General features: G+C 40.7%; 1 protein-coding gene across 1 annotated transcript in view; it reads left to right on the forward strand.

Annotated features, from left to right (window-relative positions):
- The window catches only part of ATP8A2 (ATPase phospholipid transporting 8A2), a 556,427-nt gene that overhangs the window by 383,959 nt on the left and 146,331 nt on the right, over positions 1 to 26,137 (forward strand). The window contains exons 30-33 of the mRNA XM_045588453.1: positions 2,005 to 2,083; positions 20,368 to 20,429; positions 20,994 to 21,050; positions 22,530 to 22,637. Of these exons, the coding sequence (XP_045444409.1) occupies positions 2,005 to 2,083; positions 20,368 to 20,429; positions 20,994 to 21,050; positions 22,530 to 22,637 (306 nt within the window). The remainder of the gene's footprint in view (positions 1 to 2,004; positions 2,084 to 20,367; positions 20,430 to 20,993; positions 21,051 to 22,529; positions 22,638 to 26,137) is intronic.

Genomic DNA, 26,137 nt, shown 5'->3' on the forward strand with positions numbered 1-26,137 from the left:
TATCCATGAGTTCTAGAAAGAACAGTTGAATGAGGTAAGACCAGGGCCCTTCTTTAACATAGCAAGCCCAGTGAGTTTTAGATGACAAATCAGAAAGGAAGTTGCCATGTGGCACATGGTGCTCCTTTTGGTTCTTCTTTGTCAACTCCTTCCTTCTTCTCCACATGTGCCTCAGACATCAGTGTGGCCAGGAGCACCCATGGCCCCAGTTCCTTTAGGATCAGCCATCAGACATGCCCCTCCCCATTTCATAAAGCCCTGCACTTAGGAGGCTAGAGCCTTCTTACCACTATTACATGTTTTGTCATTTAAAAAACTATATTACTTTAGTTAGTAAATAAAATTGTCCAGATGTGGACACAGAAATTAAGTCAGTCATGGGTATTTTTTTTTTTTTTTTTTTTTTTTTTTTTTTTTTTTTTTTTAGGATAGAGAATCAGAAAAGAAAAAAACATTAGACAAAAAGGGTCAGGCGATCTTGACAAGAGTCAGGCAGGCACTGGGTTAGGTGTCCCAGAGATTCTGCAGTCATGATGGCTGAGGGGGTCTCACCCGACTGCCACTCACAGCTGAGAGTGGCAGAGCAGTTGCTGCCACCGGCCGGAAGGGAAGAATGGCCTGGCTTGGAGGAAGAGGCAAAGCTGTGAGCTCACCTGCAAGCCACGTTTCTGGCAGGTTTGTGCAGGAGGGGATTGGGAAGTTTAAACAGAGGTCCACTGCCCTGGTCAGTGACAATACTGGATTCTGGTTGGGTACATGATTTTTTTTTGTAGCCCCTGGAGGCTTGGTAAGGAAGACATACGGAATTCTCAAAAAGAGAGCAATGTCTGAAGACTTCATTTTAAGCCAGGTATTACTGACAGCCTTCCTTCAGAGCTGCCTTATTTTGGAGCATGCCAGGATCCGGAAAAAAATAAAAGGAATTCTATTGGTTCTGGTATGTTTCATACACAGGAGACTTGGATGACTGTGTCAATCCTTGTTTTCTGTGACTCCATCAGTGGGAAATATTTATCAATGGCTATTTGTTCAGCATTATTTACATAAATCAAATCTGTTTTTTACAGAGTTTGAATGCAAAGGCTGTGTAAGGTGCAGAATAAGTAGGGAATGGATCCTTAAAGGTAATAGGGCTGAGAAGGATCTGAGGCTTATTTGCAGGCACCGTGGAGATCTAAGAAGTCGGGGGAGGGGAGTATAGAAGCGAGGAAGAAAGTAAACATTTAAAATAAAACCTCTTTGTCTTATAACTTTTCATTATTTTATGTTGTCCTACCTAGGATTAAACTATATGACAATTCCCAGATAAATCTGTAAATTTTTAAGTAAATTTAATCTGGCTTTAGTAGTTCTATTATCTCAATGGTTAAACGGATAATTAAATGCATTCATGAAACTGTAATTTAGAAGAAAATAAATTTTGCATTCCTTTGTTTGACCTTACAAATGTTAAGGTAAAGAGAATTTTTAAATGTGCATGATATTAACCAAAATTCTAAAAATTAAAAAGTTGAATGGAGAGATTTAAAGGAGTAAAACAAAAGAGAATGCTGTGTAAGAATTTCATTTGAAATGTTTTTAATGCTTTCAGAAAACACACAGTTTCAGTCTCCTATTAACAATTTTGACCAAATAACCTTTTTTCTGGATGAATTTGTTGTCTTTGGTTGTAAAAATTTGGTGTCTTTCTTAGGGTTCTAAAGAAAACAGCTCATAATTCATTTTTTCAGATGTGGATAGATTGTATATTGGTCTAAGTACATGTGTATATACATTCAGGTCTTTGTACTAAATAATAGTATCTGGAGATCATCCAGTCATTTGTGTGTAAAAAGTGAGGAAATCGTTTTGTTTTGCTTTGTTTTGTTTAACTTCAAGAATAATATGCTACTCCTGGAGCCGTGCAGCATGCTGCCAGTGTCCCTCACAATGAGGCGTTTGTTGAGTTACACGGAGGTCAGAGTTGTGGGCAGATCCTGACTCCCTCGGTTTGTTTTCCCGTAGGTTTTCTGGGGTCACTGCATCAACGCCTTGGTCCACTCCCTCATCCTCTTCTGGTTTCCCATGAAGGCGCTGGAGCACGGTAACGGCTTGATTTCCACTGTCAGCAAGTAGCTTTGCAATCCCTCGCCTGCCAGTTGCTCACAATTTTTTGCCCAGTTCTGCAGACTTAGAGATCATAAGACCAAATCTGAGAAGAAAAACATACCTAAAATCTAATGAGCCCTCGTCTCAGGTTTATAGCTCATAGGTTTCATCCACTCTGGCTCTAAAAACCCATTTTCTTTCCAGTTGCCTGGAGAGCTTAAATCCTAGGAATCCTAGACTTTATTTTTAATAACTGTTTGAGTTAAGGATTTTGAAGGAAAGCACTATACTATAATGAAACATGGATGCCTCTTGTCTCTGAGTTTGAAATTTTTTGTTAATTATTTGGGCTTTCATTTTCCAAGCTACACAAACCTTAGGCAGAGTAACTTAAATCTTTTAAAAGTTTAGTCTTAACCTAGTTTCCTGAGTCTCCTCTCCTTGGCATATACTTTTCAAGCAAATATTTAAAATGTGTTTAAGGACATAGCTGCTGATGAGTTGTAGTCTACCCTACAGCTAGAAGATGTTTGAGAAAAGCCACTGACTCCACATGTGTGCACACTTCTCAATGTATCTGAATGTTGCCTCCCTCTCACAGAGACAGCTTTTAGTCTCAGAAAACAAAAAGGTATCACGAGAATGCTACTCTTTCATCCCTTTCAAATAGTGATAATTCCCCTGGGAAAAATTACTCCAAATGTTGACTAGACAAGGCCTTTGATTGTTCAGAGACCCAAAGAATATAAAGTTTCCAAGCTTCTTTGTTTCTGTGTCAATGTGTTCTGTGCTTCAAGCAGAAATGATTCATCCTCACTGATATTAACCTATTAAATCCTGACAGATAAAATGCATGCACTGCCAATTTATTCTACCCTATGACCTATTCCTTCCATTTCCTCAGACCTCACATGCAAGGCCCTCTGTGGGGCCCTTTGAGGGTCCCTAAGTCTCTAGATCAGAAAATAAAACATCCCCAAAGGAATGTTCTAGTGTGATCATTTTTGTTTAACTCTAAAGCTTTCCTGTGATTCATCTTTACTCAGGGTGGATTTAATTTCTCTTGAAATGATTTTGCAATGGGTTTACGAATATAAGAGTGTTGGATATGGTTTGTTTCAGTAGTTCTGACAATTTAGTGGTAGAGGCAGCCATCATTTTATTAGGACCGACTGCAGATGGGAAGCAACATGTCTGATGAACATCAGGACAATTTTGGCAACTGTTCTTTTGTCCCTGAGCCCAGCTGTTTGTGCTTAGGAAAAGACAGTAAATAGTGCAGGTTGACTGCAGTATTACCTCGAGACCCAGTATCCTTAACATGTAGACATTACACTCTGTTTTGGTCTGAAATGCTTGTCTTTGGACTCTGAGTTTTACAAGATCGTCATTTACTTACCTGCTTCGAAAGGAACTAATATGGCCACATTCTGCAGTAAAAACATTGGTTTTCTAATCCTGGAGCTATGATTATGTAGTATGAAATTGTGGCTTATAGTTTATAGTGGAATTGCTATAGTTCACTAGATTTTTTGTTACATAAATCCATTTATTTGCTTCATGCTCTATGTTTAGAGGATAGACTCCCAAATGTTACTAATTTACTTGATGTATCATCAAGTGAATTTCAAGCTAGCTTCTGCTGCCCTTATCTTCTTTCCTCAAATTCACAATTTGCCCGATAGTCAGTCAATAGGGTGATTTTTTTTTCTTATTTCTATTATTATCATCATCATTGATATCATCATATGGTTATATTTATTAAGGCTTCAGCATTGAGGATATTTTCAATTGTATTGTAAACAATAACCTATTGAGTGAAATAGTTTAAGATTAAATAAATTGCAAATATTAGTTGACTTCCTCTAACAAATTGCATGAGTATTTTATTTTTTTAAACATATTTTATTGATTTTTTTTAATTTATTTTTTTACAGAGAGCAAGGGAGAGAGATAGAGAGCTAGAAACATCGATGAGAGAAATGCATCGACCAGCGGCCTCCTGCCCACAACCAATGTGCATGCCCTTGACAGGAATCGAACCTGGGACCTTTCAGTCCACAGACCGACACTCTATCCACTGAGCCAAACCACTTTCAGCTGCATGAGTATTTTAGAATTAATTGCTAAATTCTCACTATTCGTGTGCAGCAAAAATGATTACATCATTGTTCATTAACCTTATTAATTCATGTAATATTTATATCCAAAACACTGTAATAGATTCTAAGGGTAGTAGGAATATAGATCAATGGAGTCTGATCTTCAAAGAGTTTGTAGTCTGATGAGGGAGATTATATTCACAAACGGATAATTCCAGCACAAAGTATAAAATACACTGTTTCACGTAAAATATAGACAAAGTGCTATCAGATTTCCGAGGGCTGAGAAAGAGATGCCTTTTGTTTGGGATTATTAATAGTTTGTTAGGAAAGAGAACATTTAGGCTTAACCTGGGAGTCAAGTAGGACTGAGATGTGTAGGAATGGAGGGAGGAGCCAGGCAAAGAAGGGAATTTTAGAGCAGATGTGGAAAGCTGTGAGAAGTGCATTGCTTCAAGGGTGAAAGATAATGAAAAGTTTCAGGAAGCAGGTAAAAGCTGGATTATAGAGGGCTTTGAATGTGAGGTTAGGAAACTGGGACTTAGGTGTCAGGGGACAAGATGGCGGCCAAACAGACGGACTTGTTCTGAGCCTGGTCCCAGAACAGATAGAGGCAGCATCTGAGAGTTGCTCAGGGAGTATTGATTGGCAAGCTAAGGGGTAGCAGAACTCTAAAGGAAGGTAAAGGTCTGCTGGACAGGATTTCCTGACCAAGCAGCCAGCACTGCGGCGGCAGAGACCTCTCCCAGAGCTATGGGCTCAGAGGGAAGGCTGCACTATCTTACCAAGAAAGGAGGATCTTCTCTGAGGCCTGGAAAACCCACAGCAGAGGAGACCATCGAACAGCTTTGACGCCCCAATTGGTGCAAACACTTGGATTCAAGGGAGTTTTTCAATCAGCCATGGAAAGGAGAAGGAATACTGCATAACCAGACATCCTGAAAAGAGAGACCATGGACAGACAAAGAAATAGCCCGCACATGAAAGAAAAGCAGGCATCACCATAAAAGGAAGTAAATGAATTAGAGGCAAGTGACCTACCAGAGCAAGAATTCAGAGTAATGATCATAGGTTGGCTAAAAAGAATGGAAGAGAAATTTGATGATATGAATAAGAAACAAGAGGAAATGAAGAAGAACCAAGAGGAATTGAAGAAGAACCAAGAGGAAATGAAGATGAACCAAGAAGAAATAAAAATGGCATCGCTACTATGAAGAACTCAATAAAAAGCATCAAGAGTTGACTAGAAGAAGCAGAGGACTGCATCAGTGAGCTAGAAGACAAGATGGAAAAAAATACCCAATTAAAGCAGCTTCTGGGAAAAAAAATTAAAGAGCAGGAGGAGAGCCTAATGAAATTTTGGGACAATACAAAACAAAACAATATTAGAATAATAGGCGTTCGAGAAGGAAAGGAAACTGAGGAAGACATGGAAAAGGTATTTCAAGAAATAATGACAGAAAACTTTCCTGAGAGAGAGAAGAAAAAACCCACACAAATCCAAGATGCTCACAGAGTCCCAAGCAAAATGAATCCCAGAAGACTGATGCCAAGGCATATTATAATTAAATTGGCAAACACCAACAACAAAGTAAGAATCTTAAAAGCAGCCAGAGAGAGGCAGAAAATTACATATAAAGGAACCCCCATCAAACTAGCAACTGATTTCTCCACAGAAACTCATCAGGCCAGAAGGGAATGGGATAAAATATACAAAATCATGCAAAGGAAGGGTCTGAATCCAAGAATACTGTACCCAGCAAGGCTGTCAATCAAAATTGAAGGTGAAATCAGAAGCTTCACAGACAAAAACAGACTAAAGGAACTTATCTCCACCAAACCAGCAATGCAAGAAATGCTAAAGGGTCTACTGTAAAAATAAAGAAATAGGAAGCAAAGAAGGAACACAGGGGTATAGAATAAAAATGGCGTCAAATGAGTACCTACCAAAAATATCTTTAAATGTAAATGGATTAAATGCTCCAATCAAAAGACATAGGGTACAGATTGGATAAAAAAGCAAGACCCATATATCTGTTGTCTACAAGAAATCCACTTCAGAAAACAAAGACGCACACAGACTGAGGGTGAAGGGATGGAAAAAGGTTTTTCAGGTGAATGGAAATGAAAAAAAAGCTGGGGTAGCAATACTTATATCTGAAAAAATTAGATCTCAGAGTGAAGGACATAACAAGAGATAATGAAGGCCACTTCATAATATTAAAGGGAGCAATCCAACAAGAAGAAATAACCCTGGAAAATATATATGCACCCAATACGGGAGCGCCCAAATACATTAAAAAACAACAACAACAACAACAACTGCTGGAGGACATTAAGGGAGAAATTAATAGCAATACAATCATGGTAAGAGATTTTAATACCCCACTGTCACCCTTGAACAAATCATCTAAACAAAAAATCAGCAAAGAAATATTAATCCTAAATGACTCACTAGACCAGATGGAATTAATCGACATCTTCAGAGCATTCCACCCCAAAGCCACAGAATATACATTCTTCTCAAGTGCACATGGGACATTTTCAAAGATAGACCACATTTTGGGACATAGGCAAAGTCTCTTCAAATTCAAGAAGATAGAAATCACATTAAGCATCTTCTCAGATCATACTGGCATAAAACTGGAAATTAACTACAATAAAAATAATTTAAAGAAATCAAACACATGGAGACTAAATAGCATGCTATTAAACAAGGACTGGGTTACCAGAGAAATCAAGAAAGAAATTAAAAACATCTTGGAAACAAATGACAATGAAAACACAACAATCCAAAATCTATGGGACACAGCAAAAGCAGTTTTGAGAGGGAAATCCATATCCCTACAAGCCTATTGCAAAAAACAAGAAAAAATGGTAACAAATTATCTAACTCTACAACTCAAAGAGTTAGAAAAAGAGCAACAAGAAAAGCCCAGAGTAAGCATAAGGAGGGAAATAACAAAAATCAAAGCGGAGATAAACGACATAGAGACCAAAGAAACAATACAGAAGATCAACAAAACCAAGAGCTGGTTCTTTGAAAGGATAAACAAATGTCCATACTTCCTAAAGCAATCTATAGGTTCAATGCACTCCCCATTAAAATACCAACGGCATATTTCACTGACCTAGAAAGAACTCTCCAAAAGTTCATTTGGAAAAATAAAAGACCTTGAATAGCCACAGCAATCCTGAGAAAGAAGAGTAAAGTAGGAGGGATCTCAATACCAGACTTCTAGCTGTATTACAAAGCCATTGTTCTCAAAACAGCCTGTACTGGCACAAGAACAGACATACTGATCAATGGAATTGAATCGAGAACCCAGATATCAACCCAAATCACTATGCTCAATTAATATTTGACAAAGGAGGCACGAATATATTGTACAATGGAGTCAAGACATTCTCTTCAATAAATGGTGTTGGGAAAATTGGACAGATACATGCAAAAGAATAAAACTAGATCACCAACTCACACCATACACAAAAATAAACTCAAAATGTTTACAGGACTTAAACATAAGACAGGAAACCATAAAAATACTAGAGGCATCCACAGGCAGCAAAATCTCAGACATATGCCAAAAGAACTTCTTCACTGATACTGCCCCTAGGGCAATGGAAGCTAAAGAGAAAATAAACAAATGGGACTACATCAAAATAAAAAGCTTTTTTACAGCAAAAGAAACCATCAACAAAACAAGAAAGCCCACTGTATGGGAGAACATATTTGCAAATGTTACCACTGATAAAGGTTTAATCTCCAACATCTACAGACAGCTTATACAACTAAATAAAAGGAAGATGAATGATCCAATTAAAAATGGGCAATGGACCTAAACAGAACATTTTCAAAAGAAGACAGAAGGAAGGCCAAAAGGTACATGAAAACATGCTCAAAGTCACTAATTATCCTAGAGATGCAAATCAAAACAACAATGCAGTACCATCTCACACCTGACAGAATGGCCAACATCAACAAATCAACAAATGACAAGTGTTGGCGAGGTTGCAAAAAAAAAAAAAGGAACCCTCGTGCACTGCTGGTGGGAATGCAGACTGGTGCAACCACTGTGGAGAACAGTATGGAGTTTCCTCAAAAAACTGAAAATGGAACTCCCATTTGACCCAGTAATTCCCCTCATAGGAATATATCCCAAGAAATTAGAAACACTGATCAGAAAGGATATATGCACCCCTATGTTCATAGCAGCACAATCTACAATAGCCAGAATTTGGAAACAGCCTAGGTGCCCGTCAGCAGATGATTGGATCCAAAAACTTTGGTACATCTACACAATGGAATACTATGCTGCCATTAAAAAGAGGGAATTCTCATCATTTGCAGCAACCTGGATGGAATTGGAGAACATCATGCTGAGTGAAATAAGCCGGTCAATGAAAGAGAAATACCACATGACCTCACTCATTTATGGATAATAAAGAACATTATAAACTGATAAACCAAAAGATAGATATAGAGACAGTAAAGCAACAAGCAGACTGTCAAATTACAGCAGGGAGGGTAGGGAGATCTGGGGGAGATAATAGATCAACTGAAGGACTTGTATACATGCATATAAGTACAACCAATGGACACAAAACTCTGGGCGGGAGGGTATGTATGGGGGGGGGGGCAATGTTAAAATATGTACACAGATAATAATTTAATAAAAAAAATGTAAAAAAAAGAAAAGAAAAAGAAACTGGGGCTTAATTTTTTAGGGATTGAAGAGTCAATATGGAATTTAGATCAAGGAGAGTATTATCAGAGCAATTTGAAAACATTAATCTATCATGTGAATGATAGAAGGTGGATGACAGAAGGATACTAGGTGTGTCTCTGGGTATTCCAGGGGAGAGCTTAAGGAGGGTTAAACCCAGGAGACAGGAATGTGTGTGTTGAGGAGAAACATGTTTTGAGAACTTATTTATTCAGCAAAATCATGACATATCTATGATGGCCTGACAGTGAGGGCAATGGATATAAACTCAGCTCATCTTGCCCTCTGGGGGCTTAGAGGAAGTCAGAGTTGATGATCAGGAATTATGTAAACGATGTTTTATTACTGACATGCTGTCTACAGACTGCAGGTGGAACTTGTAATAGAGGGATACAACCTAGTCTAGTGGGTCAAGCAAGAACCTTCTCCAAGGAAGTAATATTTAAGTTCTTGAAAGATGAGAAGGGCGAGATCAAGTGGGGCAGAGGAGGGGTAGGGAAAGGCGGGGAGAAAGTATCCCAGCCAGGACCAAGCAAGCCCACAGGACCTACACCGCGGAGGAAGCTGAAGAGGCCATCAGCAGTCCAGCTGACTCTTGAATAACATGGGGCTTAGGGACGCTGACCCCCTAGAGCAGTTAAAAGACCACATATAACTTTCAATTTCCTAAAAATGTATTTACTAATAGCCAACTGCTGACTGGAAACCTTACCAATAAAATAAACAGTCAATGAACACCTATTTTGTATGTTATATGTATTGTATTCATGCAATAAACTAGAGAAAATAATGTAATTAAGAAAATTATAAGAAAGATAAAATACATTTACATTTTTTATTGACAAAATCCACATATAACTAGACTCACATAGTTCAAACCTGTATTCAGGGGTCAACTGTTTTTCCAGTGGGTGGGGCTGGGGTGGAGGCTGGACTCTAGACTTTATTCAGCCTGTCATGAGCCTTTCCAGACACTGAGTGTCCCTGGCCTGGACAGTAAATGTCATTGGCACTCCCCTCTTTCCTTGCCCTTGTGCAGCTATAAACCAAAACGTGTCTCCGCACATTCCCCTCTGGGATCAGCACAGCATCCCTGGTCAAGAGAGCTGTGGCACGGAGGGAGGGGTCGGAGAGGAGTATGGGTGGTGGGAAGGGGTGGCTGGAAAAGGGGGCAAAGAAGCTAGGTGATGGTAAGATCACAAAAACCCAGGTGAGGACTTTTTCTCAGGGAAGGGTTTAAGGTCACAGAGTCACATGGTGGAGTTTGCACATGTAAGATTGTCAAGAGAGCACGGGGTTATTGTAGGGGGTGAGGGGTAGTAGAGAAGTCAGTGGTGGAAATCAAGAAAGTTTGCAAGCTTGAGAAGACTGATTGGATTGCTTGTTTATGGGTACTGATTCACTGCCCTAGACATACATGAGTTCCGTTATACTTAGAATTGCCATTTAGAAGAACGTATTCACCCCACCCCAAAGTAGCATAGGAGCATGGCACCAACTTGGGACAACCTGGGGCACTTTTGAAGCATTGCAGGGGATCTTGGTCTAATAGGGTGTTGCCTTTAGGCCTCTCTCTACCCTCCCAGTCCTGCCTGAAGCTGTCCCTCAGACACTTGCCCAAACTCAAAATCTAAGGAGTTTTGCTTAACTAGGCACCAAGGTCACAAGGGTAGCTTCATGTCATCGCTTCATACTATGTGGGTTGTGTCATAAAGATGATTAATTTCACCGAAATTCTCTCCTCACTGTCCATGGTGAGAGTCTTAAGTACATGTCAGTACTATTCACTTGGGCACATAATTGTTGGGAAGATATATTTTTGAGAAGGTGTGAGTACATTGTTCGTTCTTTAGAAATCTTCCAAGAATTTTGCTTTGCTTATTTTTGCATGGTTTTGGATAGACTTTACAAAGCACTCCTTTCCTGATGGAGTTCATGATGATTCATTTCAAGTTTCAAAATAAATTTTTCCACTCAAGCAATTCAGTAAATCAGATTTCTTCCAACCATCACAACTTTATGGTTACTCCCATGGCCTGCCTGCAGGTCCCACCCTTTGATCTGAAAAGTGAATCTAGTTTAAAACCAGAAATGTCACCTTCACAGCACTGAAATTCATCAGGAGCCTTGGTTTCAGGCCACACTTAGGTTTTCCACTGGTGTATTTCGTCTGCATACTTGAGCAACCCTTCTTGAAGAGGAATGTGGTTATTGGCAAAAGAATGTAAAATCAGTTTTCATTTTTAAAAAAGGAAATTTTCCGATTTTTCTTGATGAAATTTAAGAGGGAGGTGATGGAAAAGAGAATACCGAATACTTACGAGCAGAAAAATTTTTCCCAAAATATATGTTCTCGATTGCTCAAAGTCCATACCCTTAGAACCATTCCCACCCACTTTCAGAAGAAAAAATGAATACTTATTGTACTAGGACTAATTAAGCAACAAGGTTTTTCAACATTTTGGGAGAAAGCTATTTTATACTTTTTAATAAATACGCTGCTGGAAGATTAGGCATGTTTTATAAACTGAAGTAATGCACATGCATAAAATGAAACATAGTGTTCTCTCCGTGGCATTATTGGGTCATTTTAGCTTGAACTGTTTATGACCTAAACTTGATACTATACACTTGGCTATTTTATATCATGTAAATCCTGATGATTTGCATTATTTTACATTAAGCACAATTTGAGCAAAGCCATTATTGTTCTCTGAGGTTGCACCTTCTTAAACTCAGCATTCACTCATTATAAAGAAATAGACAATGATTATGTTCTTTATGGCCAGTACCGGCTTCTGGGCATACAGTCATATGTATAACAGGCACATTCCCTGCCCTCATTGAACTTACACCTAGGGAAGGCAAGATTGCACAACGAGAAGAAGTATTGCAAGATAAAAAGGTCAAGGTCAAATGTATGTATTCCAAGGAAAGCTGACCTGGTCCCATTGAGTTTTAAGGCTTTCTTCCTGGAGGATGTGACAACAGAGTTAAAGGATGAGTAGCAGTGAGCAGAGAAGAGAGAATAGCGTTGTGGGGATAGCCTGGTTGAGAGTGTGATTTCAAATGGGGAAGGCATATGTGGATGGCAGTGGAGAACACAGTGGTGAGATTCAGATTGCTTTGGGATGACAATGATGGAGACATCCACCCTCCAAGGCTTTGGGGGATTTGTGAGTCTTTGTATTATAAGTTTAACAGAAGCCACTGATAAGCAGAGAGACATAGTTCTGATTTATTTTAATGTAACCACACTGGAAGGATGAATGTTGGAGTCCAGGTTGGCTGCTGCCTCGTCTACTGTAGTGACAAGGGCAGTGGAGAGAAGTAGAGGGATTAAAGGGCTGCTATGGAGGGAACGTGGGAAGATTTCAATATTGCATTAATGAATACTTCCCTAATCTACCCAATTGTAATATGTTCTAACCCTTCAAAAGAGTGGGCTGTTGCAGTCACAAAGTTTACCAACAAAATACTATATTTTAAAGGCAAGTACATGAAATCATAAATTGACAATTTGTTCCCCTTTAAGTCACTGACCATACTGTGTACAGCTTTTAAAAGATCTAAAATAAAGAAGATCCAGAGCTGCACATTAAATGCTAAATGGAAAAGAAAAGGGGAAGAGTAGCTCCACGTGGTCTGCCATCTGGAAAAACCTGCTGAGAGGCCAGGGCAGAGCGGAGGATGTTCATAAAATCCTGCCGCATATAATGAAGTGAGTGGAACTTGCTCTCTAAAAACTAGAAAGACAGGGCACTCTAGGAGCTTTTTGATTTATACAAATGAAACTACAGCTTATAAATCTAAATAACTAGTATAATACACTTAAAATAAGACCAGGTTTCCAAATTCAAAATATATTTTTTTCTGTGTTGGTGTGCCCAAAACACGGTGGACTGGTAGATACAGCTCTGGAGGTGTCCTGGCCACACATCTGTAGCACTGCTGTTTGCAAACACAGTTTGGTTGGAAGTGCCATTATTTCCATTCTGTTAAACATTTCTTGTTTCAGTGTCTCTTTTAATAAACTCTACATTACATGTATTTTAAAGAGTTGGATTTAGTGTAATGTATAAGTGTGAGCCAGAGTACCCAGATTTGACCTTTATAACTTTATCAGGAAGTTGCATCAAGGTGTGTTAGCCAGGGTAGGAATAGCTGCTACAACTAACAATCCTAAATCCCAGGGGCTTACTCAGTAAAGGCTTATTTCTCACTCACGTCACCACCAAATGTAGGACTGCATTGTTCATAGGTGTAGTTACCGTATTTTCTGTATTTTTGATGCTCTGACATTTGGAGCCTTGATCCTGAAGAGACTATCCCTCCTAGGGTTAACAAATTTCTAGAGAGAACAAATTACTTCCTTGCAAGATACAAAACAACCAGCTTAGACCTCATACCCCCTCCATCTCCTTTATCAAACCCCCACACACCAAGTCAATAACCTCCTGACATAAACCCTGGGCCAGGGAACAGATAACTATGGGCTGCCCTAAACCCAGTGCCTGTGGAAATTATTAAACTATTGAATCCTAGGCTAACACAGCATATCTACCCTGCCTTATCCATTTCTTCCCTTGAAAACACTAATAACAGCTCTAGGCCATGCTTTCCTCTCTGCCTCCTCTGGTGCTTCTCCATGTGGCCCTGCATGGCATCCTGTGCCTCCTGTTTCTGGGGATCTGTAAGTAGAAATTATTTTCCTTCTGGCCCCTCATTTCCATGTATGCATTCTGACCGTGCCTGAGAGAAATAAAACCAGGTCTATTTCAATACAATGGGACTCCATTGAAGGCATGGCCTCAGCCTTAAAGCTGTAAGGGAGGCAATCAGGAGCAGGATAGCTTGTTCTTAACCATCTCTGGCAGGAAGTGAGCCATTACTTCTGCTCATGTCTGAGTGGCAACAAGTAGTTTCAGGGCTCCACTTGGGTACCAGAGCCTGGGGAATGTTGTTTAGCTGGGCACCCAAGAATAAGCAAAAAGTCTGTGGCCTCATGAGGTGGCTGTTTGACATTGGCAATTGAGTGTACTTTCCATCCTCTTTACTTCCTTATAAAAATCTATTTTTAGTAAACAAGTGAAAAAAATATTGAAATTTGAGTTTCATATTCATCAGAAATGGCCATAGAGGAGAGAAAAATCTAGCAAAAGACTTATATAACCAGAAACTTAACCCAATGTTGGTTATAAATGTAATTATAATCACTAACACTTGAGTAAACTCTACCTTTTATAGACTCTTTCCAATATTTTTTACTACTCTTTACAGAGAAAGGAAAAAATAAATTTTCTCTTCATGAAAACATAGTGTTGGAAGCAGAAAACCTTGCTTCAGTTATTGTTCAGGCAGTACAAGCATTTGAACACAATGGGTTATAAAAGTTTGTAAATTTGTTATGTGAAACTTGGAATACATTTTCACTGTTGAGATTAATCTAAGAGTAGCTGGTTGGCATTGTACCTCCTCTGAATCTCTGGAATCTTAAAAGGGCCCAGGAAGTGAGGTCGAGAAAGGCAGCCTGATAATATTCAGGAATTGGGGCTGCTCTGAACAAGTGCTTCTGAAATATCTCTAAGCAAAAGGGCAGGAGAGGGAAAGCAGGAGAAGCTGGGCATCTGCTCTCCAACCCAAATTCTTGGCACAGGCCTCGATGTCAAGGGAATGGTGCCACCTCCACCTTAATTTTCCCCACCAAGTCACATGTACTCGAGCTGCCTGTGATTGTTAGTTCATGTGTTCCATGGATTCTTACTACATTCAAAATACACCTATAAATCCACCCCATCTGTTTTCCTGATTATTAAATTCGATCCTCTCTCACTGACTGTACTGTGCTATGCTATAACGTTGTCTTCAAATTTTGCTTTTTGTCAAAACCGTTTCTGAGTAGATTTTTGTGGTTTAGCTGGGTAATGAGGTAATGTTTTTAATAAGAGTTTAATTGAAATGGCATCTTTATAAATGTCATCAGCCTAGCCCTTTGGAATATTCTGAAGTAAGTTCCTTGATCATTCTGTCTGTTAGGAAAATGAGACATACTTTTCTTACAAACCCTGGGTTTTCCCGCAATTATTTTCAAAGTGGTTTTTGCATGCAGCATTTTGGGCTGCCACTGCTAATGTGGAGAGCTGTGTGGTTTTGTCCCAATTGTCCACAATAGTCTGTGTTAGTGACTGTGTTTCTAAACCTCATTTGGCTAATCCTTCATTATGTTGGATCCAACCAGATTCTGCAAATAATATCAGCCTGGGAGAGCCGGCTTAACCACCGCTGTGGGTCAGTGGATCCTGAAGCCATAGCATTACTTGGGCCTCTAAGAGACATACTGGCTATCGGCAACGCCCTCCTCTTTCTTTTCAGCCCTCAAAGGAGTGAATCTGATCCTGGATTTGCAAACAACTGACATCTCAGATTGTTCAGTTAAATGCCAACTGTTCTTAATGCCACAGGCACTTAGTTACTACTCCTTTTTGCCCCTCCTCTTGCTGGTAGCCTTTGTGTGCTAATGATGGGTTTGGTCAGGCTGGTAAACATAAGGAAACAAAGGTTTGGTGAGATCACAACTCTCCACATGCACTTTTGGTGGATCTCTTTAATAGGGACCTTCTTAGAGCCTTGCAGGGCTTGGCCCCTGCTTACCTCAAGGCCTGGTACTTACTACCTCAGCCCCATCCCCCCTCAGCTGCTCACCATCCCATTGGGTCAGGATGGAGTCAGGATGGAGCCCCCTCCAGGCCTCTATGCGGGCTGATTCCCTTTTTTTCACCAGAATTGTCCTTTCCCTTCTCACTGTCCCCTTCCTCCCAAATATCCATCTATCCCATCCCATGCTGCTTTGTCTCAAGTAATGTTCTCACTACATTTATACAGATGGGGTTGAATAATGTTTGGAAGGCTGGCTTGGGGAACCTAACCACTGACGTTGGTTTGGGGTTCTTTTTCCTTTATAAAAAAAAGAAGAAGAAATCACGAGAATTTTCAGCATCTGACTAAAATTAAATCAGCTAAACTACAGGAAAGATATTTTCTGACTATTGTGTTGGAATTACCACTCTAGTCAGGAAATGATTTTGTAGGACTTTTGATCTCTTCTTCAGGGGTATGCTATTGGCAAGTTTTAACAAGAAATTATGCCCACAGGGATTTGCCTCTAAAACATTCTATATAATAAAAAGGTAATATGCAAATTGACTGTCATACCCTCACACAATATGGCCACCCCCATGTGGTCACAAGATGGCCACCACAAGATGGCTGACACAAGAGGGCAGTTGTGGGCAATCAGGCCAGCAGAGGAGGGCAGTTGGGAGGGACCAGGCCAGCAGGGGAAAGCAGTTGAAGGCAACTGGGCCTGCAGGGGAGGGAGGGCAGTTGGGGGTGACCAGGCCTGCAGGGAGGTCAGTTGGGGGGAACCAGGCCTGCAGGGGAGGGAAGTTGTGGGTGATCAGGCCTATAGGAGAGGGCATTGTGGGCAACCAGGCCAGCAGAGGAGGGAAGTTAGGGGCGACCAAGCTGGCAGGGGAGGGAATTAGGGGAGACCAGGCCAGCAGGGGAAGGCAGTTAGGGGCAGCTAGGCTGGCAGGAGAGGGCAGTTGGGGTGACCAGGCCTGCAAGGGAGGGCAGTTGAGAGCAATTGGGCCAATAGGGGAGCAGTTAGGTTTCGATCTGGTTGGCAGGGGAGTGGTTAGGGGGTAACCAGGCTGGAAGACAGAAGCAGTTAGGGGCAATCAGTCAGGCAGGCAGGTGAGCGGTTGGGAGTTAGCAGTCCTGGGTTGTAAGAGGGATGTCCAACTGTTGCTTTAGGCCCAATTCCCAAGATCAGGCCTAAACCAGAAGTCGGACATCCCCCAATAGGTTCCAGATTGGAGAGGATGCAGCCTGGGCTGAGAGACACCCCCTTCCTTTCTCTCCTCCCGTCCACAACAAATGTTGTGCACTGGCCTCTAGTTTGAAATATAACCTGTAAGAGAGCAATCCATTCAATGGGAATTTCTGAGCCAGAGTGTACAGAGTGGTAACTTGTGACTTGTTGAGAAGATGCATCTTTTCAGAGGTGCTTGGCATGTCCCAAACCTCAAGTTGGTTTGGGAGTTTTTCTTCCAAGGAATAAATTATTTCCAGATGATATTATTTTGACTGGGGCAGGAGACACTCTTTCCTAAGCAGAACATTAAAATGTAATGATGAGTTATCCTTCTGAAATGATGAACTAAAAAGTTAGGTTAATCCTGTCTTCATTAACAGTTACTTTAAGTGTATTCAAGTAACCTCAAGGTCAACATTTTATTTAATGCCAGTAGCACTTTGCTATCATGACAAGTTAGAAATTAATGCATAATAAAACTTTAGAAGCTACATTTGGGAAGTATCCTTTAGTTTCCCCACATCTTCCTTCTGCGCATGCCACACTGCCCAGAGTATTCAGTGGTCTTCAGGGTCTCCAGGGAGGCTGTCTCTTCCTAAGTGAGCCATCAGTCCTGTTGGTAATCAAAGAGTTTGCCCTTCTGAAGGCCACCAAGCATTGAGGGATTTTTAAATTAATTGAAATATAAACAACTATAGTAGCCAGTGACTACCATACTGGGCACATCCTACACACTAGCAGTGCCACCCTCTTGAGAAGATTGCTACAATAATTTCCACACCAGCATTGCACTTATTGTTACTCCAGTTTGGGTAGTTTAAGCTCTATTCTGCCATAAAAGCTATACTATTTCTTTAAGAACATTACTCATACCAGTTTACTCTCTGCTCGGAATCCTCCAGTGGTTTCCTATCACAATCTTCATATATAAAAGCCTAAGTGACCTTTACAACCAAATGACTGGAATGACTGGTCGTTATGGCACACACTGACCACCAGGGGGAAGACACTCAAAGCAGGAGCTTCCCTCTGGTGGTTAGTGTGCTCCCACAGCAGAGTGCCACTCAGCTGACCAACCTGTCCCAGTGGCCCACCAGCCTGGTGGCAGCCACTCACTCTCTCAGTAGTCCTGCAGGTCCAATCTCCGGAGAACGGGCCAGGCACTGACGAACTAGTACCATCAGCACAATTCCAACAGTGCTGCCGGCCTCTTGAAAGTTGGCCGTGGGCACCGTGGCTGCTTTCCCTCCCTAGATGCTCCACAAAGAAGGAAGGATATAAAAGTAGCCACCAAGTGGCTTCCAACAACCGCCCAGAGGCTGATTGCATCCTGGCCTCCCCACCCCCTTCGGGACCCCACCTGTGCATGAATTCATGCACTGGGCCTCTAGTTAATGATAAAACCTCAACTCCTTGCCATGGCCTACATTAATTTGCCCCTTCTAAGTATTTCCGAGTTTCACCAGCCAAACTGGCCTTTGTGATGGTCTTTGAGCTCATCTATGTGTCTATATTCAGACTGCTGCAATTTCTCTCTGCTTGGAAGCTCTCCTTTTAGATATTCATTTAACGCACCCCTTCATACTGCTCAGATCTGCTCAAATGTTACCTTCTCAAAAAGATTTTTCTTGAATTTCTTATCTAAAAGAGCAGCCTTTGTCACGCTCTGTTCCATTATCCTGCCTTATATTTCTTTTAGAACTTACTAGAGGCCCAGTGCACAAATTCATGCAAGGTTGGGGTCCCTTGGCCTGGCTGGTGATCAGGGCCAATTGGGGGTGAGGGAACAGCTGGCTGGGGCCGGGAGGAAGGCACCAAGGGAGGTTGGCCAGCCATGGGAGATTGGCTGTGGGAGCACACTGACCACCAGGGGCAGCTCCTGCATTGAGCATCTGTCCCCTGGTGGTCAGTGCGCATCATAGCAACCAATCAACCAGTAGTTTGATCATTCGGTCATTCAGTTGCTTAGGCTTTTATATCTATAGATTATACCTGACATTTTATTGCACATGTATTTGTGTTTATGTTCTGGCTCCCTCACTATAGTGTGAGCTACTTGAAGGCAGGGACCTTGTTTCCCAGTTCTCATAATAGTATCTGGCATAAAGTAAACTTCAAATAAATATTTTTTGTATAAAGAAAGAATAATGTTACCTCTTTCAAGGCTATAATCTACATTAGAATCAAATAAATGTTCTCCTATCTAACTTCAAGTGTTTCTTTATTGAGGCATGCTTTTAAAATGTCACATTTAGCCTTGCTGGTTTGGCTCAATGGATAAAGGATCAGCCTATGGACTGAAGGGTTCTGGGTTCAATTCCAGTCAATGGTATATGCCTGGTTATGGCTCAATCCCCAGTAGGGGGTGTGCAGGAGGCAGCCCATCAAAGATTCTCTATCATCATTGATGTTTCTATCTTTTCCTCTCCCTTTCTCTCTAAGTCAATAAAAATACATTTAAAAAATAAATTAATTAAAATAAAATGTCACATTTATTATTAAAACAATCTTAGGGCCAGTTACTAAAAAGTATACCCCCACAGTTTTGAATAGCTGTTTGGTAATACATTGACTTGTTACCTTCTTGGTTAATTTAGCCTCTCCCTTATTTATTGACCCTTTTCCTTCTCTTTTATTTTTAATCCTCACTCAAGGATATTTTTCATTGATTTTTAGAGAGAATGGAAGTGAGGGGGAGAGACAGAGAGAGATAATGTGAGATAAATGCATTGATTGGTTGCCTCCTACAAGTGGCCCTGTCAGGCCAGGGTTGAGCCCAAAACTGGAGTAGGTGCCCTTGACCCGAATTAAACCTGGCATCCTTCAGTCCATGAGTTGATTCTCTATCCACTGAGCCCAATAGGCTAGGGTTCTCTTTCTTCCCTTTTCATGAAATCCTACCTAAGCTTCTAGTCTCTCTTTACCACCTTCTTTTAAATTCTGTGCTCATCTCCTCTCTCTCTCTCTCTCTCTCCCTCTCTCTCTTTTTCTCTCTCTCCTCTATTAGGATAACCCTTATGTTCCCTACTCTAGAATTAGGAAGAAGGGCATGCCCTGGCTAGGTGCAGGGTTCCAGGATTACCAGATTCTACCTGTGACTACACTTGATTATTATAGTGTTTTAGAAAACTAAGAAGATTTTAATTCTTTAATAGGATTCTTCAACAAGCAGATAGGTAAATCCCTGAGCCCAATTATGTGTGGGTTGAAAACTTGAACACAAAACTTCTATATACTTGGCCAGTAAGCCACAGGTCTAACTTTGAGCATAAAACAAAATAAAAGGAGATAGGCCATCGTCTGTGTCATTCAAAGAAACCATTCCCAATCTTAAAATAGGCTTTGATTCCTCTGAATAAAAAAAACAGCATTTTCACATTAGGCTAGCTGACTTGAATTAGACAATTCTATTTTGTTTGCTTCATTTGGAGAAAATAATTCAGAATCACAGACATAATTTTGGAAATTCCTTTATATGTTGACAAATATTTCTAAAGTTTTGCTTTTACATTCTGAATAAAACAGACTGCAGTGCTGTCCTCCGGACGTTAGTAATAACTTCTTTGTTTTTCAGACACTGCGTTGGCCAACGGTCATGCCACAGACTATTTATTTGTTGGAAATATTGTTTACACGGTAAGTTTATTTCTCTGTGTACTGAGCCATTCTTAAATAGCACAGGTGTGGACTCTGCTTCTCAAAACCCTTTATATAAAGCTGTTCTCATTATCATATATTTCAGATGTTTAAACTATATATTTTAGAGTCCTTAAAGCTCAGAATGGTTGTGAAATGCTGACCTCATTTTCTGGTGAAGATTAAGCAGGGTCACAGTTTCTGGACAATGATGAATAAATTTCCCCATTCTTTAAATGACCATTCCAGATCTACCTGTGTGAGGGGTGGGGGGAAGGGAACAAGGGGAGGGAGGGACAGTGAAGAAGCTGATTTTTCCCAATTCTTCCAAGTTAAATAAAGAGCAAAATTAACTATTACTTGTGAGACAACAACCATTAACATGAGGGCTTTTCTTGAAGTAAATCTGTCTGCATTCCCTAAAAGGAGCCCCTGGAGGATTAGCACCTAGATGGCACTTGCCCAGTGCAGCTGCCTCGGAGGAACTGCCTCCAGGAGGGTACTTGGAATGCCTCCTGGAAGGCACGAAGGTAACACCGTCTCCCAAATGCCTTTCTTTCACAGTATGTTGTTGTCACTGTTTGTCTGAAAGCTGGTTTGGAGACTACAGCTTGGACTAAAGTAAGTTTTCTCTAGAATTATTTCTCTATTTACTCTAGATATTGTTCCTGGTATGATACTCTTTTTAAGCCTTGGAAAAACAGTAAGCAATGTCCAACTGTATTATTTTATTTTGCATGTAAAAATGTGGTTTGATTTTATCAGGGCACATTTGCCAAAAAGGAGAATTTTAATTTCTGTAACTTTACTACCAAGAGATATATGACCACTTTGCCATATGACTTTCTAGACTTTGTTCTATGTGTTTTAAAAGATAATGTACAATATTACAGAACATAGAGCTTTGTCATCTTTTTCACTTAAAAATAAATTACAAATATTTTATATCTTTTGTAGTATATGTTCATTATTAGAGTATGAAATCTTTCCAATATTCCATCACTTGTTTAATTAGATCCCATTTCAGACATTCTGTTTATTTCCCGTGTTTGGACATTATACCATTAGTCTCAGGATTGTCTGTCACTGCTGTTTAAACAGGCTCCTAACTCTGTGCTGAGATAATGGGGAAGGGGTGGGAGATTAATGTGGAAACAGGGGATCTCTTAAGAAACAATGGCAGTTAATCCAGGTGAGAGGGGTGGTGGGTTAGCCTGAGACTTTAAAGGAGAAGGTAGTAAGAAGTGTTTATTGGGGTGACATTGGTTCACAAAATCACACAGGTTTCAAATGTGTAACTCAGCAGAACAGGATCAGCATGCTGTGTGATGCACCCACTGCCCCGAGCAAAGTTTCTTTCCATTCCCATTTATCCCTGCTTTGCCCACCTGCACCTACCCTCACCGCTTCCTTTTCCCTCTGGCTATCAACACAGTGTTACCCGTGTCTGTGTTTCATATATATGTTTTTTGCTTAATCCCTCCACCTTTTTTCATCCAGTCCCCTCCCCCCACCCTCACTTCTGACACCTGTCAGTCTGTTCCATGTATCCATTGACTATCATGATATTAAGAGGACAAATAACAAATAATTCACAACTCAGTAGATGGTTAAAGGGGCATCATAAGATGTGATATCCATTCCAGATTTTTTTTTAAGGTTACAGTATTTGGAAAATGAAAAGAATAATATCACAAAATGATAAGCAAACACAAACACATACTTATTGTTTTGTATATTCAGTGTTCTGTTACTAAACTAATGAGACCTTGTTTTATATAGCTCCATGTTGGAGCAGCTGGTGAGGAATGAGACAGGCCTTCTATTGTAATACGATGGGTGGATGTAGAGGAAGATTAGCTGTGGAGGCCAAATCACCTTCGTCTTCAGGGTAGTTTGGAGCCACTAGTCTCTTGAACTCATTGTTAGTCTTTTGGAGACAAGGAAATAGGAGCTTGAATTCTCCAATGACTCCAGAGTTGTCAGATTCTTCCCATAAGGAAGGCTGGCTTGGACACAGAGTCTGTGCAGCTGGTGGAGTCGGGTGGCTCTCCCATGCCAGTGGGGCAGCCCTGCCTGAGTGTGTGTTTTCTTCTGCAGTTCAGTCACCTGGCTGTCTGGGGGAGCATGCTGATCTGGCTGGTGTTTTTTGGCATCTACTCAACCATCTGGCCCACCATTCCTATTGCTCCCGATATGAAAGGACAGGTCAGTGCTGCTAACTGTGAGTGGACTTCCTGTGTCTCGTGAAATGATCCTTTTCTGTGTGTGGGCTTTCTGTGTCTCATGACAATGATGAACTTCAGGAGAGTCAGTGTTGCCTCCTGCCATAGAAATGTATCAGGAGGAGAAAAAAATCAAAGCACCTGGAAGAGGTTGTCCAGTGCACGGAAATGGCATTTGAAATTTTAACTGTTGTGAACATTATCAACCTAAATCCTCTGACCTACCCAGCATGTCCACATTTCTGTAATGAATTCTGTGTGAATTACACACAATTCTGATGTGTACAATTCATGGCTCTTGGAAAACTAGAGATACTTGGTGTTGCTCATAATCCAATGAATATGTCGATTTTTGTTTTGATGTTCAGTGTACATTTAGACTCTGCTTAGTTAATAAATAGTCACCTGTGAAAGATAAATCTAATATCTCTATTAACAAGATCATTAATTAGTCAGAATATTTCATTATTTATCTCTTGAACTAAAGAGGCTAAGATAGAAGATTTTTACACTTGTTTCCTTTTTTTTCACATATTATTTTCTATTTATTTTCATTGTCCAGTGTTGGAGATTGAGCCATCAGTAATCTTAGAATCCCACAGTATGGGGTCTGGAGAGAAGCTTGACAATCCCAGGTTCTAAACCTTCTCCAGGCCCAGAGCCAACACTCCCACTTCTAATCTATTTCCTTAGGACTCGGAGTTTCTTTCCCAAATAACCAAAGCCCACTTCCCACACCTATCTGGTTCGATCCCCAGATCCAGGCCAGTGTGAACGCCCCTGGGCCCAGGGGCTGCTACTAGTGTTTGCAGAGTGTGTGCACTGAGCCCCTTGGATGCTAACACTGGGTGCACGCACCTTTGCCTGAGGATGCTGGTGCTGTAGGGCAGGACCAAGGGTAGGAGGAAAAGGACTGTGGGTCAGGGGCTTCCTCTGTACCCACTGGTGTTCCTGGCTCAGGAATACGTATTTTAGGGGCAGGCCTGTGCATGGCACACCTGGCTGCTATAATCTTTGCCTCGCTTACTCTGCAGTAATGAACCAAAACTGCTGGGTCTGCCCCAGTCCAGGTATACATCCAACAGCTGTTTCATGTAAAATAATCTAAAGATGGCATTGCTTGTCTCTTTCAATTGGTAAATCAATCGGCTGATGCACCGCAGGGTGCCCAGCGGGCTGCCTTTGTGAGAGGATGTTCAGAGGTTCAGACATTTCCCACTGGAGTGGGCTCCTGTATTCCTAATGCATCCTTGCTTTCTGTAAAGAACAAACACAAACACATATACATTCTTTTTCAAATCCAAGTGACAGAGGAAATTACAGAGCAGTGAATGGATCAAGGAGACTGTTGTATAGCAAAAGGAGCATTTCCCAGCAAACAGACTTTGTGTACATTTAAGGAAAACAATTATATTTTTATACAACGTGGTTTGTCCCCAAAAAGCAAGTCAAGAAAAGTATTTACAACAATGATAGTCAGGTAAGTTGTCAGTGTCTAGATATCTGCTTTGGGTTCCCTCCCTTCTAGTTAAGGGTGGGTGAGGTCTGATGAATATTTTATTTGGGAATTTTACTTGCAGGACAATAAAAGGGACTGCAGCTGATTGCTGTAGGTAGTTTTCTAAATTAGAAGACAGCGACAGCTGACAGGATGGACTCAGTTGATATGTGACTGGCTAATAAAGCCAGGTCCTTTAAAAGCTGCTCCCAGTGCCAAACCAGAGAGACACTCTTAGGCTGATCCTCGCTCCCATCAAGAGGCTGACTTTCAAAGTGTAGGGACCACATCTGCCATGCAGTCATTAAAATGCCACATTTTCACTATCCAAGTTGTATGCTGGTCTGAGTGGTTTGAAGGCTAGTCTTAATAGTGAAATTTCCATAGTTGGAGACGTTTTGAATACATTTAATGAGCTATTTCTACCATCCAAAAGCAAAGAAATTGTACATTAAATCACCTGTCATTTCAGTATAAAAACATTTAATTTTTTACTTATATCATGTCATTTAACTTTTTTGTTGGTTGGTTTGTTTTCCTGAGGCAGATGCTGTTTGAAATCAAACATGACTGGCTGAGAGTGAGGCTGTCATTGAATGAGATGATTAATGTAGTCTCCGTGTCATGGGGTTTCTAAGTCGGTAATCCACTGTCTGTTTTTAAAGAGCCCTTTATTATCTGCAGTCTTTCTCTGGAAAAGTTCAGATTGGGGACAGGGTTTCAGAAAATAACCTCAGAACCAACTTTAGGAGTATTTCACTTGGTATCTGATACCCAATAGTTTGTTTATTCTTTGAAAAGTGGTAGAGAAGCCGAAACCGGTTTGGCTCAGTGGATAGAGTGTCGGCCTGCGGACTGAAAGGTCCCAGGTTCGATTCCGGTCAAGGGCATGACCCTTGGTTGCAGGCACATCCCCAGTAGGGGGTGTGCAAGAGGCAGCTGGTCGATGATTCTCTCTCATCAATGTTTCTATATCTCTCTATCCCTCTCTCTTCCTCTCTGTAAAAAAAATCAATAGAATATATTTTAAAAAAAGAAAAGTGGTAGAGAAATATTAAAAAAAAATATTAAGATTTTTTAATTGATTTTTTTAAAGAGAGAAAGAGAGAGAGAGAGAGAGAGAGAGAGAGAGAGAGAGAGAGAGAGAGAGAGAGAAAGAGAGAGAGAGAAACATCAATGAGAGAAAAAGAAACATGGATTGGCTGCCTCCTGGGTTTGAGCCTGCAACCCAGACATGACCAGTCAAGGCTAAAAACATTTTTTATACTTCAAAAATCAAATGGGTGGAGTGGCTAAAGCTAGCCTGAAGTCTAATTTTCTGCTTTCTCAGGGGGAAAAAAAAAGGGGGGGGGGGGGGGAAGACTGGGCCCAGGTGTAATCAGAAAGAAGAGTTGACTTCTTTGGGGAACTGTTGAAAATATGCCCACGCCAGGTTCATCCCTGTGGTTCTAGGTTGATGTTATGGAATACATTTTTGTGTCCTTTAAAATCATATATTGAGGTCCTATCCCCAAGGTGGTGTATTTGGAGGTAGAATCGTCAGGAGTAATTAGGTCATAAAGGGGGTTAGTGGTCTGACAAGAAGAGACCAGGGACTAGCTCACTCATTTTCCGCCATGCAAAGATACAAGGAGAAGTTGGATGTCTGCAGCCTGGAAGAGGGCCTTTGCTAGAATCCTAATATCAGACTTCCAGCCTCCAGTAATGTGAGAAATGAATCTGTTACTGATAAGTCACCCAGTCTGTGATATTTTGTTGATAGCAGCTGAGCTAAGTGATTGCTTAGGAGGGAGGAAAAAAGACTGCTTTATCATCACCACCACCATCATCATGTTCATTATTTTAAGAATGTTTCTAGTTACTTTTATAAATCATTTTTGTAGCTTATGAAGCAGTATGTCTTTGGCAAATAAATATGGTTCCTTTGAGCTCTAGAATGAAGCTAGTGTCTGATGGCAAAGGGCATTTCTCACCCCCGAGCCGGA

Source organism: Pipistrellus kuhlii, unplaced genomic scaffold, assembly GCF_014108245.1.
Source record: "Pipistrellus kuhlii isolate mPipKuh1 unplaced genomic scaffold, mPipKuh1.p scaffold_m20_p_3, whole genome shotgun sequence".
In the NCBI taxonomy this organism is placed as follows: Eukaryota; Metazoa; Chordata; class Mammalia; order Chiroptera; family Vespertilionidae; genus Pipistrellus; species Pipistrellus kuhlii.